At 38.4% G+C, this 14327-nt stretch overlaps 1 protein-coding gene and 1 long non-coding RNA gene across 2 annotated transcripts; one reads left to right on the top strand and one right to left on the bottom strand.

The window, feature by feature from the left end:
- The first annotated feature begins 968 nt into the window (after positions 1–968).
- Positions 969–4247, top strand: LOC116712259 (sialic acid-binding Ig-like lectin 13). The gene is made up of 6 exons (XM_032552141.1): positions 969–996; positions 1191–1577; positions 2700–2999; positions 3076–3333; positions 3446–3527; positions 3920–4247. The coding sequence occupies exons 1-6, from the start codon at positions 969–971 to the stop codon at positions 4245–4247; spliced, it is 1383 nt and encodes a 460-aa protein (XP_032408032.1).
- A 9633-nt stretch (positions 4248–13880) lies between these two features.
- LOC116711985 (uncharacterized) lies at positions 13881–14157 on the bottom strand. Its single transcript, XR_004337391.1, has 2 exons — positions 14057–14157; positions 13881–13980 (listed from the first exon to the last, which is right to left on the bottom strand). It is a non-coding gene; the product is annotated as an uncharacterized LOC116711985 (long non-coding RNA).
- Between the last annotated feature and the right edge of the window lie 170 nt (positions 14158–14327).

The raw sequence follows: 14327 nt of genomic DNA on the forward strand, positions 1-14327 counted from the left end.
TAGGCATTATCGTTATAAAGTGTTTACAATAGTCATCCTCTACGGTGTCAGTCTTATTTGACAAAATTCTTTACGTCTAGATAATGTTACAAATATTACAAATTACATATTTGCAACATTTGCATCATTATGATCTGCATCAGGCTCATCCAGTTCAATCTTGATAACTTAGACATCATTATTCTGTCTTTTTGTCATTTTTGTTGTGACTTTGCTCTACTATAATTTTTTATACATGCAAAACTCAAACTCAAATGTCGTTCCTGGTTTGTTGTAATCACAAGGCTTATCCACCCATATAGAGTAGAAATGAAACTTACACTGCAGATAAATATGTTCTCTAACGGAAATCTGTTTGTAAATTTTATTTTAAATAAATATGCAGGGCAAAAACAGATACCTTCATGATTATGTTTATGTTAAAACTATTTAGTGGGCATTTACATATTTAACCCTGTCATTGTTTTTATTTTATTTTATTTTTTTTTAAAAACTAATCAGTCATTCGGACCGATGAAATAAAGATAGTTGACTTTGTTTGCTTAAACAGCAAATTTGTTTGTCGTCTTTAAACTTCAAATAATTTCATGAAAGAAAGTGTCGCAATAAAAACACAAAATGTATATAAGTTACACTTTAAGGAGTGTAGACAAAATTACTCAGACCTCCTTATAACCAACTGTTAAGTTTGTTCATAGTCTCTTTTGTTCATGTGATGTGAATTTACCAGTGACTCATAATCTTTCTGCATCAATAGGATGTTGCAAAAGTGTAAATGTAACAGAAATACATATTTATTTGCAACACATCCTCAACTTGTAGTCTAATGTCATTATTTTGGAACTGTTAAAAAGGAAGTGATGTTTTTTTAGAGTCTTGTAAACCAGTGGTGACTTTAGCTTTCATATCTTTGTCTGTACGTGAAGGACCATCAGGGTTCTCTGTCTGAGAACATGCTGGCAGTCAACATGTTACTGAGTGTCTTCCTTCTGCCAGGTGAGATGTTTGTTCGAGTCCTTTCATTTAGAGACATCGCACGAACCATTTCTAGTCTGAAATGGTTGCTCTTAATCTTGTTTAAAGACTTCACATTTAACATGCTGCAGCTGAACTGGAGTTTATGAATCGTGAATGTTTCTCTACAGGAAGTTGCTGCTTCACATTATGTTCATCATTTATCTCTTCTTAAGGTGTTTTGGCTGATTACTGTAGCCGTGCTGCACCAGCCCTCTCCGTCACTGCACCGAAGGAGATTGAAGCTCTGACTGGATCTTGTTTGCAAATCCCATGTAGCTTTAATACAGGACAGACAACATTTGACAACAGCGGAGCTGTTGTTGGCATTTGGATGAAACATAACTTAGATTTTAAAGGTGATCCAAGAAATGTTATTTTCAATAGCACTAGGACAGATAGCACCTATCAACTGGAGATTATTGGAAACTTGAGAGAGAAAAACTGCACCACTCTGTTTCGTGACTTAAACTCCAGTCACGTAGATAGATACTTCTTCAGAGTTGAGAATGGGCCATTCAGAGCAACAGCTTGTAGCAATCCAATTAAGATAAGAGTTAAAGGTAAGAAAATCTTACTTTAAAAGTTCTGTAATATGAGTCCAGTGTTGAAAAGGCTGTTTATCAATGTTTTGTTGTCTGTGTTAATGTACCGTAACCGTAAATCACTGGGTCACTTTCTACTTTTTTTTCATGACTTGAATTTTATTGATTTTCCAACAGAAAAATATGCCACAATTCTACACTTAGCATATCACAATTTAGCATCTGCTAAACAATGGTTAGTCCTTGTGGATTCTTTGAAGCCAATACAGTTAACAGAAATTACTTAGTGCAATAATAATAATAATAATAATAATACAAGATTACTATAATAATAAAAAACTGACAAGACACATAAACACCAACTGAAATTGACATACATAAAATAACAATGCCCCGTAACCCTGATACATTTAGATAATTACAGCATTACAGTAAGTTCATCTAGTCTAATTACATCTGAGCTGGAAATACCATTTAACCCATATGTAAGACGTAGCAGGACCACTTCCTGTTGAACTCCTCCACCCTATTGAACAATCTATAAGATAACCTCCAGGGAGCTATACCAATGAGTAAGAGAGGGGATAGATGGACCCTTCCACTCCCTCACCAGCAGCTTCCTCCCCAGCATTACGACTGTCTGCTGCGAAAGAGAGGAAGATATTTGACCCAATAATGAAGGATCCCTGAGAATATAAAGCCTGCTGCAAAGGGGTATTTTCTGGCCAAGTATTTTTTCTAAGATTTTGTGAACTGATGACCAATAATCTTGGATTTTTTGGAGAATCCCACAACATATGTACCAGTGTGCCATTGTCTTTCTGACATTTCCAACAAACTGGGGTTTCCGATAAACCAACCCTGTATAGTCTACATGATGTCCAGTATAAACTGTGTAGAATCTTAAATTGCACCAGTCTTGTTTTTAGTTCCCTTGACATTTCCTTCCCATTCCTAAGAATCGAATACCATTCTTCTTCTGTGAGACTAAAATTTAGATCCTTTTCCCAAGCTCTCTTAAATCGCCTATCTCAATTATTCCTTTTTGAAACCAGGACTTCCAAAAAAAAAGGGATTTTGTCTATGCAGTGTTTGGGGTCAGTGGGTCACTTTCTAAAAAATTCTGCTTTAAAACTCCAGATTCTCCTTGGAGTCCCAGCATTGATGTTCCCTCTGACCTGAAGGAGCATCAGTCTGTCACTATAACCTGCTCAGCTTTCACTCCGTGTCCACACTCACCTCCTGAACTCACCTGGAATCTCCAACAAGACTCTCTCAGACAAACAGAGAAAAACACAGATGGAATCTTTACAACTAAAATCCAGGAGAACATCACTCTGTCAGACACACATGATGGATACAACATCAGATGTTCTGCCACATATCCTGTGATTGGAGGAAACAAAACAGAAGTGAAAGCCGTAATGCTTAATGTTTCATGTAAGTGATCCTGTCAGCAGGTCATGGTTCAGCTGTTTCTGACCAATAAAGTTCATGCGTGTCTCATTTTCCTCAGATGCTCCTAGAAACACCTCAGCATCCATCAGTCCATCAGGTTTGGTGTCAGCAGGTAGCTGGGTGGAGCTGAGCTGCTCCAGCAGAGCCAAACCTCCACCCAGCTTCACCTGGTTCAGGAACAACAAACATGGAGCCATGAATGTATCTGTGGAGCAGATTTACAGCTTCAATGTTACTGATGGAGGAGAGTTTCACTGTGTGGCTGCAAATCACCTGGGGAATCAAATGTCACCAATAATCTCTATAAGTAACAAAGGTAACTATTGCATTTTTCCACATTCTTGTGTATTTAAATGCTTAAAAATGATTTCCATCCTGAGAATTTTTAAAATATATAATTAATATTTAGATGTGTTTTTTCCCCTCAGGTCCAACAGGCAGTCCTGCAGACTGGAAGTGTATTTTAGTGGGAATCATTGTGTTCATCTGCCTGATTGTTGTTTGTGCTTGGTGAGTATCAGACATAACTGATCTGAACTTACGAAACAACAACATTTCAGTTTAATCATCATAGAAAACAATTATGTAATGTTTCAGGCGGCTGTGTGTCGGGCCAGTCATTGGTAATGTTGCTTTGTAGCAAAATGCTCTGGAATGATTGTTGTTTCCTGTCTGAGTGGAGTTTGAATGACCTCTCCAGGCCTACGTTGGTATTCCAGTTTCAACCCACAGCTTTAAAGGCTAGATGTCAAGTTTACCGGGTGTTTCTAATTTGCTTGCTTTAATTTATGACAATGTGATTTTACTGTTGTTCTTCCCCTGCTAGTTCAGCCTTGACTCTCTTAGTCTGAGTCTCCTGAAGCTCAGCAAATTTATTCTGACGGCTCTCTAATGTCTTCCAGGCACTTGAAGTGCAAACGTCCAACTCCACAACAGACTCAGGTAGAGACGTGTTCAACTTCTGCGTCTAGCAATGCACCGTTCACATTGTCGATTAGCAACACCTTCAACATGAACAAACGCATGTACTTTCTAAAGCAGAGTCAAACAGGTGAGGACGCTACTGTTGAAAAACCGGCCGATGGAAGAGAGGAAAAGCTTCATTATGAAGAAGTGGGCTTCCTTCAGAGGAGACCTAGAGCTTCCTCCATGTCAGCACAGGTAAGCAGGCAGCAGGAGACGGTTTACTCTCAGGTCAAGGTGTCTGTTGCCACTGCAGAAGATCTCTGAGCTCAAGTGAAGGAAATATGACATGTTTTATGTCAGAAGGCTTGACTTTTTGTGCACCGAAGATTTTGACTTGTTGATTTTGGACAGAGTGCAGAGGGAGAAAGTTTTAAACCCACTGGTCTCATGGTCTTATCATAAGTATCATTGTTTTTATTATCGATCTTTGGTCCTCAAACTGTTATATCAACTCAGATAAGTCGTAGAAAGAATGTGTTTTACTGATTAGATATAAAGTCCTTCCTCTTTGCTTACATGATCAAGAAGTGAATCTCTGAAGCTGTAATATCTTTTTGAAAAATGTTCTCAAGAACTCTGATTAACTTTTAATTGTACATATGTTTGTATCGTCATGTCAGAGGAGCCTGTATGTATGCCATCTTAAATTTAATATAGCTAAAAACACAAAAAGCATGGGAATTTTAAAATGCTCCATATTTTTTGCTATTTTAACAACAATGTACTTGATATGTAATTTATTTTTCTCTTTTGCATCATTTCATTTGTTTGGTTCACATGGTATGTCCAAGAATGATTGATTACATCTGTTTTTTGTGCATCAAAACTTAAATAATGAAGAATATTCCCACCTACTTGTGTTTAGGTTTGCTTGCTCACAAAGAAAACAGATTTGTTTTAAAATTGACAATGTAGCTTTTGCATGGTAATTATGCTGGAGCACCTATGCAGCTTTGCACTAACACATCGACATTTTGTTCGTTATTCATATTAATCATGAATAAAACTAGACTGACTTTACCTATCCAATATTTTATTTCAATATTCAATACTTTTCCCTCTGTAAGTTCTTCCTTTAGTAAAAAATAAAGAAACAAGAAAGCTAAACATATTTATTTTGTTTTTATATATTAATATGACTCTTGATGGACATTCAAAGAGCACGTGCTTCTGTTGTAACCTGGAGAAGATGCTGAAAATGTTTTGTTGACCAGTTACAAAACATTGCAACTGTTGTTTTGTGGCACGCTTCGGTTGCCACAAGGCAACTTAACAATGTGCATAACATAACTCCAGTGTAGTGTAAAGCTTCACCAGCAGTCTCACCTGCAAAGCAAAGCACCTGGGAAAATGAATTCTGCCTTATATGTAGAAATTATTATTCATTAAAATGAGTTGGAGCACATAGCAGGTTGTAGAGAACACAAGATATATTTTGTTGATCTGTCTTTCTAGACAGCTGGTAAGTCTTTAAGGGAAACGCACTTTGACCTCCTGTAACACACATGAGAAAAGGTGCGCCCCCTTTTTTTCACTAATTGAATCTATGCTGCTACATCATATAATGGGGCTTCCATATTTTACGTGGGTTACACACAGAGACAATCAAATTAAACACTTCAAGCTCTTTGGCTCAGATCTTCTTATGCTGACACTTATGCTGATTCTTTCATCATGTAGGTCAGAAAAGCGTGTGAGCTAGTCGAGTTAGTCGGTCTATGCGGCTGCTTCATTCGCTCTACTTCACACACAACAAATAAATTTTACTCATGCAATCAGGACAGGTAACAAAGTTGCAAAATGTCCTGCACACCACCGCAGCTTCCGCCTATGGCTCTGAGGTCAGAGGCTGTTCACACTGGTTGGGAGTGTGAAAAGCTCTCAACACATGTTGCAACTATGTGACTTTGATAGTATGTTCCGACTATCGAAGTCTATCTTATTAAATTCATGTCCTCTGGTGACAACTGCAAATGTTGAGCATTCAGAAGAATAAATCTGAAGTTGCTGCGAATGGCTTATTCTTCCTCTTTCAGAAACTAAGGAAGAATAAATATAAGTTTTCAGAAAATGAAATCAACACCTTGGTTTAGGAATAAATCCGTATGACTGTACTCATGCTACTGCTTTTCAATTCCCTTTATTATTTTAAGAGTTCAACTGCAAAAAGATGTAAAGAGAGAAAAGTTGATTTTATTTCAAAATCAAGAAAAATTGATACAAGTGTTTGATCTAATAATAATGGTATTGTATTAACAGCTGGTTAATTATTAACTAATATCTTAGGTGACGTGGGTGTTTTTTTGTATGTTTTTTTTTTTTTTTTTTTAAATCAAGCCCTCCCCCAGCACGAGGGAGGGCTTGATTAGTTGTATAAAACAACTCTCTGATGAGAAAATGAATCATTTTAGAATTCCCTCATGACCTCATAAAACAACTGTCATTATTTTAATAGGAGTTTAAAAATGTATATTAATAACCCCAGGGTTTTACGTGCACACAACAGAAATATCAACACAAAAGATCAGAATGAATCCTAAAGTGGGAACCTCCAACGCCGTGTGACTGCAGCCCAGCTCGTCAGTAAACAGAGATCATAATGGCTGTATTTTGGATATTAATATGTGGAAGTAAATGCCGTCACTTTAAACATACAGTATATATATATATATATATATATATATTGTTTTTGTTATTTATTTATGTGAAATAAAAAATTATACATATTCTATATTGAATCTTACACAGTGGCATCTGTCACAAAAGTCATATGTCACTCAAGTTGTGTGATATGTTATGGCATCTGTCACAAAAGCCGTGTCATTTGACATGCGTCAATTACGACATGTAATTTATGATTGCTTTACAGCTAAATGTGTCATAAGACATGGCAATGGCATGCGTCACAAAAGCCATGCATATGTCATAAAACCTGCATCATATGTCACAAAAGCAATGACACGTCATAAGAGTCATGGCATTGGCATATGTCACAAAAGCCAAGGCATTTGTCATGAAAGCAGTACATATGTCACAAAAGCTGTCAAATGTCACAAAGCTGTGATTATGTCACAAAAGCTGTGACATTGACACCAAATCAGTTGCAGCTCTGTGTGTGAATATGTTTGTGTATATATTATGTTTTTTCTAAAATATTTGTTTATTTTTGTTACTTATTTGCTTGAAATAAAATTCATCTTTATATTGTATGTCCAATCTGTCACAAAAGCCATGGCATATGTCAAGAAATCAACATTGGTATTTACCTTTATTTAAAGGTAACTGTGTTTCTCCATGTGCAACAAGGCGGATAATCACGCCGCTGGAGACGAGATTGAGGAATACACATTGACAGGCCAAGTCCACGGTTTCAAATAATTTACAAACTGCAGCTTTCATGAAATGTTATGTTTTACATATTTGTTTTACTTTACAGAGTTGAGTAAACATGACATAGCATATTTTTGCTTGCAGACAGTAAAACGAGCTCAGTGGTTCCCAAAGTGTGGGGTGCGCCCCCTCCAAGGGGCGCGGTGTCATTGCAGGGGGGGCAGGGGGAACGGGAAGCAGTATGGATGAATGAAGAAAACAACAACAATTACACAAAAGTGTTTCACTGTAAAGATGGTTTGTAGTTTGCTTTGTTGCAACCTGAAGTGTGAAATAAACTTCAGTAGAGTTTGAAAATAAAATATGTGTTTAGGTTTATGTCTGGTTGAACATTGTGTGTGCCCAGTTGATTTTTTATTATTATTTTTTTCTTTTATGGGGCGGATTTTATTGTAATCCATAGGGGGGCCCAGGAACCAATGGGGAGGGGTGGTGGTGGTGTGTGTGTGGGGGGGGGGAGGGGGGGGATCCTTTGGGAACCTCTGAACTGGCTGATGTGGATGCTTGAGGAGTGTCATCATCAAAATATGAAGTTTGGAAGGCTTTTTTCTTTAAACAGCCAAACCGGAGCACCCGGGGAAAACCTAAACAGTTAGGATATCAAAAGGTATCAGACACCTAGGTCTAATAGGTTTTTATTTCTACACCTATTAGGAATTTGTCATTAACTTCCACTCAATTTAGAAACTGTGATTACGGCTAACTTACACACTTTCTCCATCCTTCACTCAGAAAAAGTACTTCCACCACTCCTTCCACCACTCCTCCAAGTCGGAAGATGAAGAGTGTGTTGAATCATCCGTTGATGCTTTGCAGTCAGACGTGTCCTCTGTTATGGTTTCTGAACTATCAGAGTAGGAATCTGTTGACTTTGGTGACTCATCCTCTGACTCGCGCTTTACAAATGCCCTTATTTCAGGTGTCTTCCTTAACGTGAGTACTGGATGACTCCTTTTCTTTCTGGAATCGTCTGTTGACTCGTCTGTTGTGTCGCTTTCCTCATACTCTGTCTCACTTGAAGACTCCTCAGAAAACTTCTCTGGTTCCCTGTGTTTGGAAGTCTTTCCTGTTAACTTCCAGGCCACTGAGGGAGGAATGGAAGAAAGAGATTTTGATCTCACAGCTCCAGAATAAGGGTTAAGGTCCCCCAGAAATCTCTCAATTTTTGGTTGAAAGGATGTACATTCCCGCTGGAGAGCATTGATTTTATACTTGAAAGTATGTAAGCGTTTGACAATTTTGTCATTCTTATTTTTCTCTTGTGAAACCAAGGAAAGCCTCGATTCGCTCCCAACTTTTATATTTTTTCCTGTCAAATCTTCAAACTTCTTCAAGTGACAACAGTGAACTTGCTTAAGATTTTTGACCTTCTTGTCGATGTCTTGGTAAACGGTCTCCCACTTAGTTTGATCCGAAAGTCTCTCTGTCAAGATCTCAATCACCTTGTCTAAGTCGCCGTTGAGGTCTTTGAGCCTTCGTTCCTCATCTACTGCACATTGAAACTGATATTTCAACAAGGGCACATTAATCGCCTGCTGTCTCAAGGTTTTGATCATTTCCTCGAGTCTATGATTCTTATCGGCCTCTTCCTTCACACTTTCCTCTTCTGCCTTAACTTTTTTATTCACATTGGCCACGTTGAACACTCTTAACGTTTTCCTTAGCTCTCTAAAGTAGCTGTCTTGAATTGCCATCATCTCCTTGCTTTCCGCTTCTTTCTCTGTGTACTCATCAAACAGTTTAGATTGATGTGCAAGATGTTTTGACAAGGTTCTAACATTTTTCTTTAACACCTTGTGAAGAAAATTCAGCCTTTCATGCTGTTGTTGGGCCGCCTTGATCATTGATTTCATCACGGGATCCTCAATGAGTTGATCGTTCGTGTCTTTCAATATTTCGATAAGCTTATCTCTCCTTTTGCATAAATTATCCAGCTGTTCTTGCTCATCAGCCCAGATGTCAGATTGCGAATTCAACATAAAGAGTCGTTTTTCGGATTCTTCGAAAAACGCCTTCTCGTCCTTCTCCAGTCTGTACCGATTGCGAAAACGGCTTCTGCGCTCGGAGGCGTTCTCAAGCTCCTCATTGATCTTCAGGAGCTTCCGGAGCGCCCTGTTGTTCTTTCTGCGCGCTCTTTCAGCATCAAAAAGGGCAGCTATCGCTTTCTGCCTCTCAGTTTTGCACATTTTGAGTTTTCCCGTTCGACTTTAAAGCCAAAAGTGTCGGAGCCAAGCAAAATGTAGGTCAGGGGAGCTTTGTGTTCACAAGCGAAATGGAGAGAACCCTGTCAACTCACAGACAAAAGCTGTAACATCAAAGGGCGTCATCATAAGGCTGGGTGTGTGGGTGTGTGTGTGTGTGCGTGTGTGGGTGACATCATCAGTGTGGTGCCATACCTTCCCAGCATGTTTCTGTTCTCAATCATTGTTTGAGTCACCTAAAATGTCCTGAAAGTTGCATTGTCTCACTGACTGAAGCGTTTTCGGATCTAAGTGTCTTAAGTTTACTCAGGAGCGTGACGCAGCAGAAACGTAACATCCTCAGTCTTCTGCAGAAATGTTTGTGAAAGTGATTTAAAGTAAGATTTTTGTTTCGTTGATCAGACTGAGAAACCGTTGAAAATCAAATAAAAACACGAAACGTGATGGACAGTTTAGTGGCAGCGTGCGGCCTGTACAAATTAAAAGTTACATGTCGAGCATTATAAGTAGCACACAATGTGTGATTTAACCCTTTGTATATTCTAGTGAGCCGATCCAAGAGAACCGGCTCCGTAAAAAGAGACAGAATTCCAAACACTAGAGTATTTTATGATCTATAGGTTTCTATTTAAACCGGTTACTCATTTGTGCTTTCTTTCACATAAGTATTTTTAGCTTATTCATAATTGGACTTAGCACTTTGTAATTTAAATAAACTATAACTCCATGGCAACTATAACACTTTGGATTTTGTTGGTATGTAGTTTAAAGAGCTAAAGTTGGTCCACTCATGTTGCACTGAGGCTAAAAACAAACAATTACTAAGGAGAGGTGCTATTGAATGTGAAAGGATGGTAAATCAATAAACCTCTGAAAAATCTGTCTCCCTCACTTCTGAGATGATGGTTACCCTGGTTGGTTCAACAATAATTGAATACATTTTTTGAAAATAGCATCTCCTGTTGACATTAACCAATCGCTGTATACATTATGAAAATGCAATACATCCACCTGCTTTAATTCTAAAACTTAACTGAAGTATCAAAAAACTAACAGAAACGGAACAGAACGTCAGCAATATTTAAGTCACGGAAACTAATAAAAACTAGCAACACCACTCTAGTAACTAATTAAAACTAACTGGATCATACAGACAAAAAGTCACGACAAAATAAAACTGAACTATAATAAAAATAACTTGCGATGGACTGGCGACCACCAGTCCAGGGCGTACCACTCCTCTCGCCTGAAACGTTCGCTGGAGATAGGCACCAGCAACTCTCCCAATGCCACTAGGGACAAGGATGTTAGAAAATGGATGGGTGGATGGATGGATGGATGGATGGATGGATGGATGGATGGATGGATGGATGAATGGATGGATGAATGGATGGACGGATGGACGGATGGACTGACGGATATAATGAAAAACCCAAAACTATCGTAACCCCATGATACAGCCATGGAGTTATAGTTTATTAAAATTCCGAAGTGCTAAGTCCAATTATGAATAAGCTAAAAACTACTTATGTGAAAGGAAGCACAAATGAATAACTGGGTTTTGGACTGTTTAAAGAGCCTCGGTGCAACATGAGGGGACCAACTTTAGCTCTTTAAACTATATACCAACACAATCCAAAGTTTTAGCTGCCAAACTCTGATAGGGTGGACACAATTACCCTCAAAAATCTAAAGGGTTAGCAGCAGGTCATTGAGTGCCAAATGGCAACACTGGACATGAAACGTTCAGTAAAACACCATTCCTATGTACAAGTTATTACATAGCAACCAAAAAGGAATGAAAGTGACAGGTAACTGGGTAATAAGAAACTTCATGATTTAATGGCCCAAGAGGCCAGAGAGAGAAAAGTCTCGATAAGCAGAAGATGGATGGGTGGGTGGGTGACATGAACCATGAAGTGGCACAACGCTAAAAAGCATTGACGTTTTAGTCAAATGTGACAGCACAAACGTACAAAATTAATCAAAATAAACACAAATCGAATGACATATAACTCACTCTCTGAAATATTTCTTAGACTGAGTGAGAGTGATATCTGTAAAAACCCTGTACCAATATGCGCCTGGTTTCTCCATAGAGCAAACATCTTTTTCTCAGACAGTTCTAATCTCTCCCTACCTGCATCATCGTCCTACTGCTGGTCTCTGGTCTAATGTCTCCTCCCTGACTTTGCGCTTTCTATTGTGACTACAAAGATTGCTTTTAAATATGCAGACAGCAACTGTGAGTACAAGTTCTGTATGGAAATTAATGAGTGTTGGGTTTGTTCCTGGCATTAGCTAAAAGGCAATGGATGTCAAACAGGTGACAACATCATATTGATCTCTAGCTTAACTTGAGATACTGGAGTGGAGCAGTCTTTTAGCTAACATGCAACAAAAACAGCAAATAAAGTAAAATGTCAATGATATTCTATGCAAACTGAGGTAAAGTAATGGTCATTTATAAATACTCAACTCTGAACCGAAGTCAATGTGTTTTAGGGAAGTGGTGAGATGTAAATGGAGACTAGTTTAAAAAAAAAAAAAAAGGCGAGAAAAACTGGCAGTAAAAATAAACTGGTGCTCAGTTGGTCCTGCAGTTTCCTCATACTGGTTGAACTTGTTTCTGTTTTTACTGGACATTTGGTAAGTTAATCTTTGTTTTTAAATTTAAGAATAATATATGTAGGCTTTCAGACATCTTATTTTATCATTTTGGGGTTTTATGGATATATTAATTTCAACTTGCAACCATTTTTCTTCTAGATGAAGGTTTTGCATTTGATTGGGTGAATTGGCAGAAGTTGTAAAGAAAAGAAAAAAAAAACTTTAAAGCCACGTTTATCTAAAAGCCAGCAGCAGATGGTCTAATGTATTTCCAGAGATGAAGGTCTGTCGGAGTCTGTCTGAGAACATCCTGACTGTCAACATGTTACTGAGTGTCTTCTTTCTTCCCGGTGAGATGTTTGTTCACTTCGCTTTATTTGGAGATTATGTGAATCATTTCTAGTCTGTACTCTCCTAGTGGTATTTAAAAGCATTGCATGCAACGTGCTGCAGGTGAATTGGAGTTTATGGATCATGGACTTTCTGTGCAGACAGAATTTGATCTGCATTATATTTATTGTGAATCTCTTTTTATCCAGGTGATTCGTCTGATTGTCCCAATCCAGATCTTATTGCTAACACACCTCGACAGATTGAAGCTCTGAGTGGATCTTGTTTGCAAATCCCATGTAGCTTCAATTCAACACATTATACATACAACAACAGGAGACCCATCTATGGAGTTTGGTTGAAAAATATCTCAAATTTCAATGCCGAACCAAGCCCTGTTATTTTCAACAGCAGTGGGTCAGTTAACATATTTTCACTGAATTTGACTGGAAACCTGAGTGAGGGAGACTGCACCACTCTGTTTCCTGATTTAAAGACGAGTTATACTGACAGTTACTTCCTGCGCATCGAGAACTGGCCATTCAGGGCAAGCGCTAAGTGTCACCCTCTTCAAATAACAGTTGATGGTGAGAAACAAATACGACTTTTAAAACCATATTATCTTATTTTGTAAATGTTCCCTTATTCTTCTAGTCTATGTAGAAATTCAAACCATGTTTTGATGTAAAATTTGTAATCTCAGTCAGAGCCTATTTAAAGGAAGGCTCTGACTTCTTTTAAACATGAAAGCTTTTGTCGTCTGCAGCACTTCAACTGGAACGCATCCAAATTGTCAATAGTCACTTTCTAAACTGTCTTATATGAAATTTTAGATTCTCCATGGAGTCCCAGCATTAATATCTCTGTTGGTGACCTGAAGGAGCATCAGTCTGTCACTGTAACCTGCTCAGCTTTCACTCCCTGTCCACACTCACCTCCTGAACTCACCTGGAATCTCCAACAAGACTCTCTCAGACAAACAGAGAAAAACACAGATGGAACCTTTACAACTAAAATCCAGGAGAACATCACTCTGTCAGACACACATGATGGATACAACATCAGATGTTCTGCCAGATATCCTGTGATTGGAGGAATCAAGACAGCAGAGACAAAAGTGACTCTCAGTGCTTCACGTAAGTGATCCTGTAAAAGTAAATCTGATTGTTTTAATTGTTCCCCTTTTTAAGGTTTAGTATACAGTGATTAGTATGCAATAATTTATACATATTAAACTTTTGCTTTCAAAACATAACCTCCAATATAGTAATTTTTGAGGCTATTTGATATAGTAGTGTAGAATAGAGGAGTCATGATGGGTGCGTTTTTCAAGCCCACATGCAGAACACCACACAGGAGAGCAATGTGAAATAAAAGATAAATTTATTGAAAAACACTGCTGGCAGGAATAGTTGGCTCGGGTCGGGTCCAGGGAGAGAGGCTGGTTCAGGGAATCAAACAGTTCACTAGAGAGGCAGAGGGAGGTGATGAGTTCAGGTTTGTAGGAAATGACAATGTTAAGAGTGAAGGGGCAGATCTTACTTGCGATCGGCAGGTTAGAGAAGTGGGAGGGTAACTGCAGCGTCCGGGGTTTTAGTTCTCAGAGGTTCCAGGTGGTCGTCTTGTCTGACAGCGGGGATCCATGCGGTGGCCGACAGGTGCAAATGCGCAGCAAAAGAGAAAACATGCAAACAAAAAAAAAAACACGCGCACAAATTAAATGCGGCAAGCAAAAAGCGAATAAAATGCAGCAAACAAAAAGAGAGACGCAAACAAAAAAGAAGACACCCCCGAATGAAATGCAGCAAACAAA

This window comes from Xiphophorus hellerii, chromosome 21 (genome assembly GCF_003331165.1).
Source record: "Xiphophorus hellerii strain 12219 chromosome 21, Xiphophorus_hellerii-4.1, whole genome shotgun sequence".
Taxonomy (NCBI): Eukaryota; Metazoa; Chordata; class Actinopteri; order Cyprinodontiformes; family Poeciliidae; genus Xiphophorus; species Xiphophorus hellerii.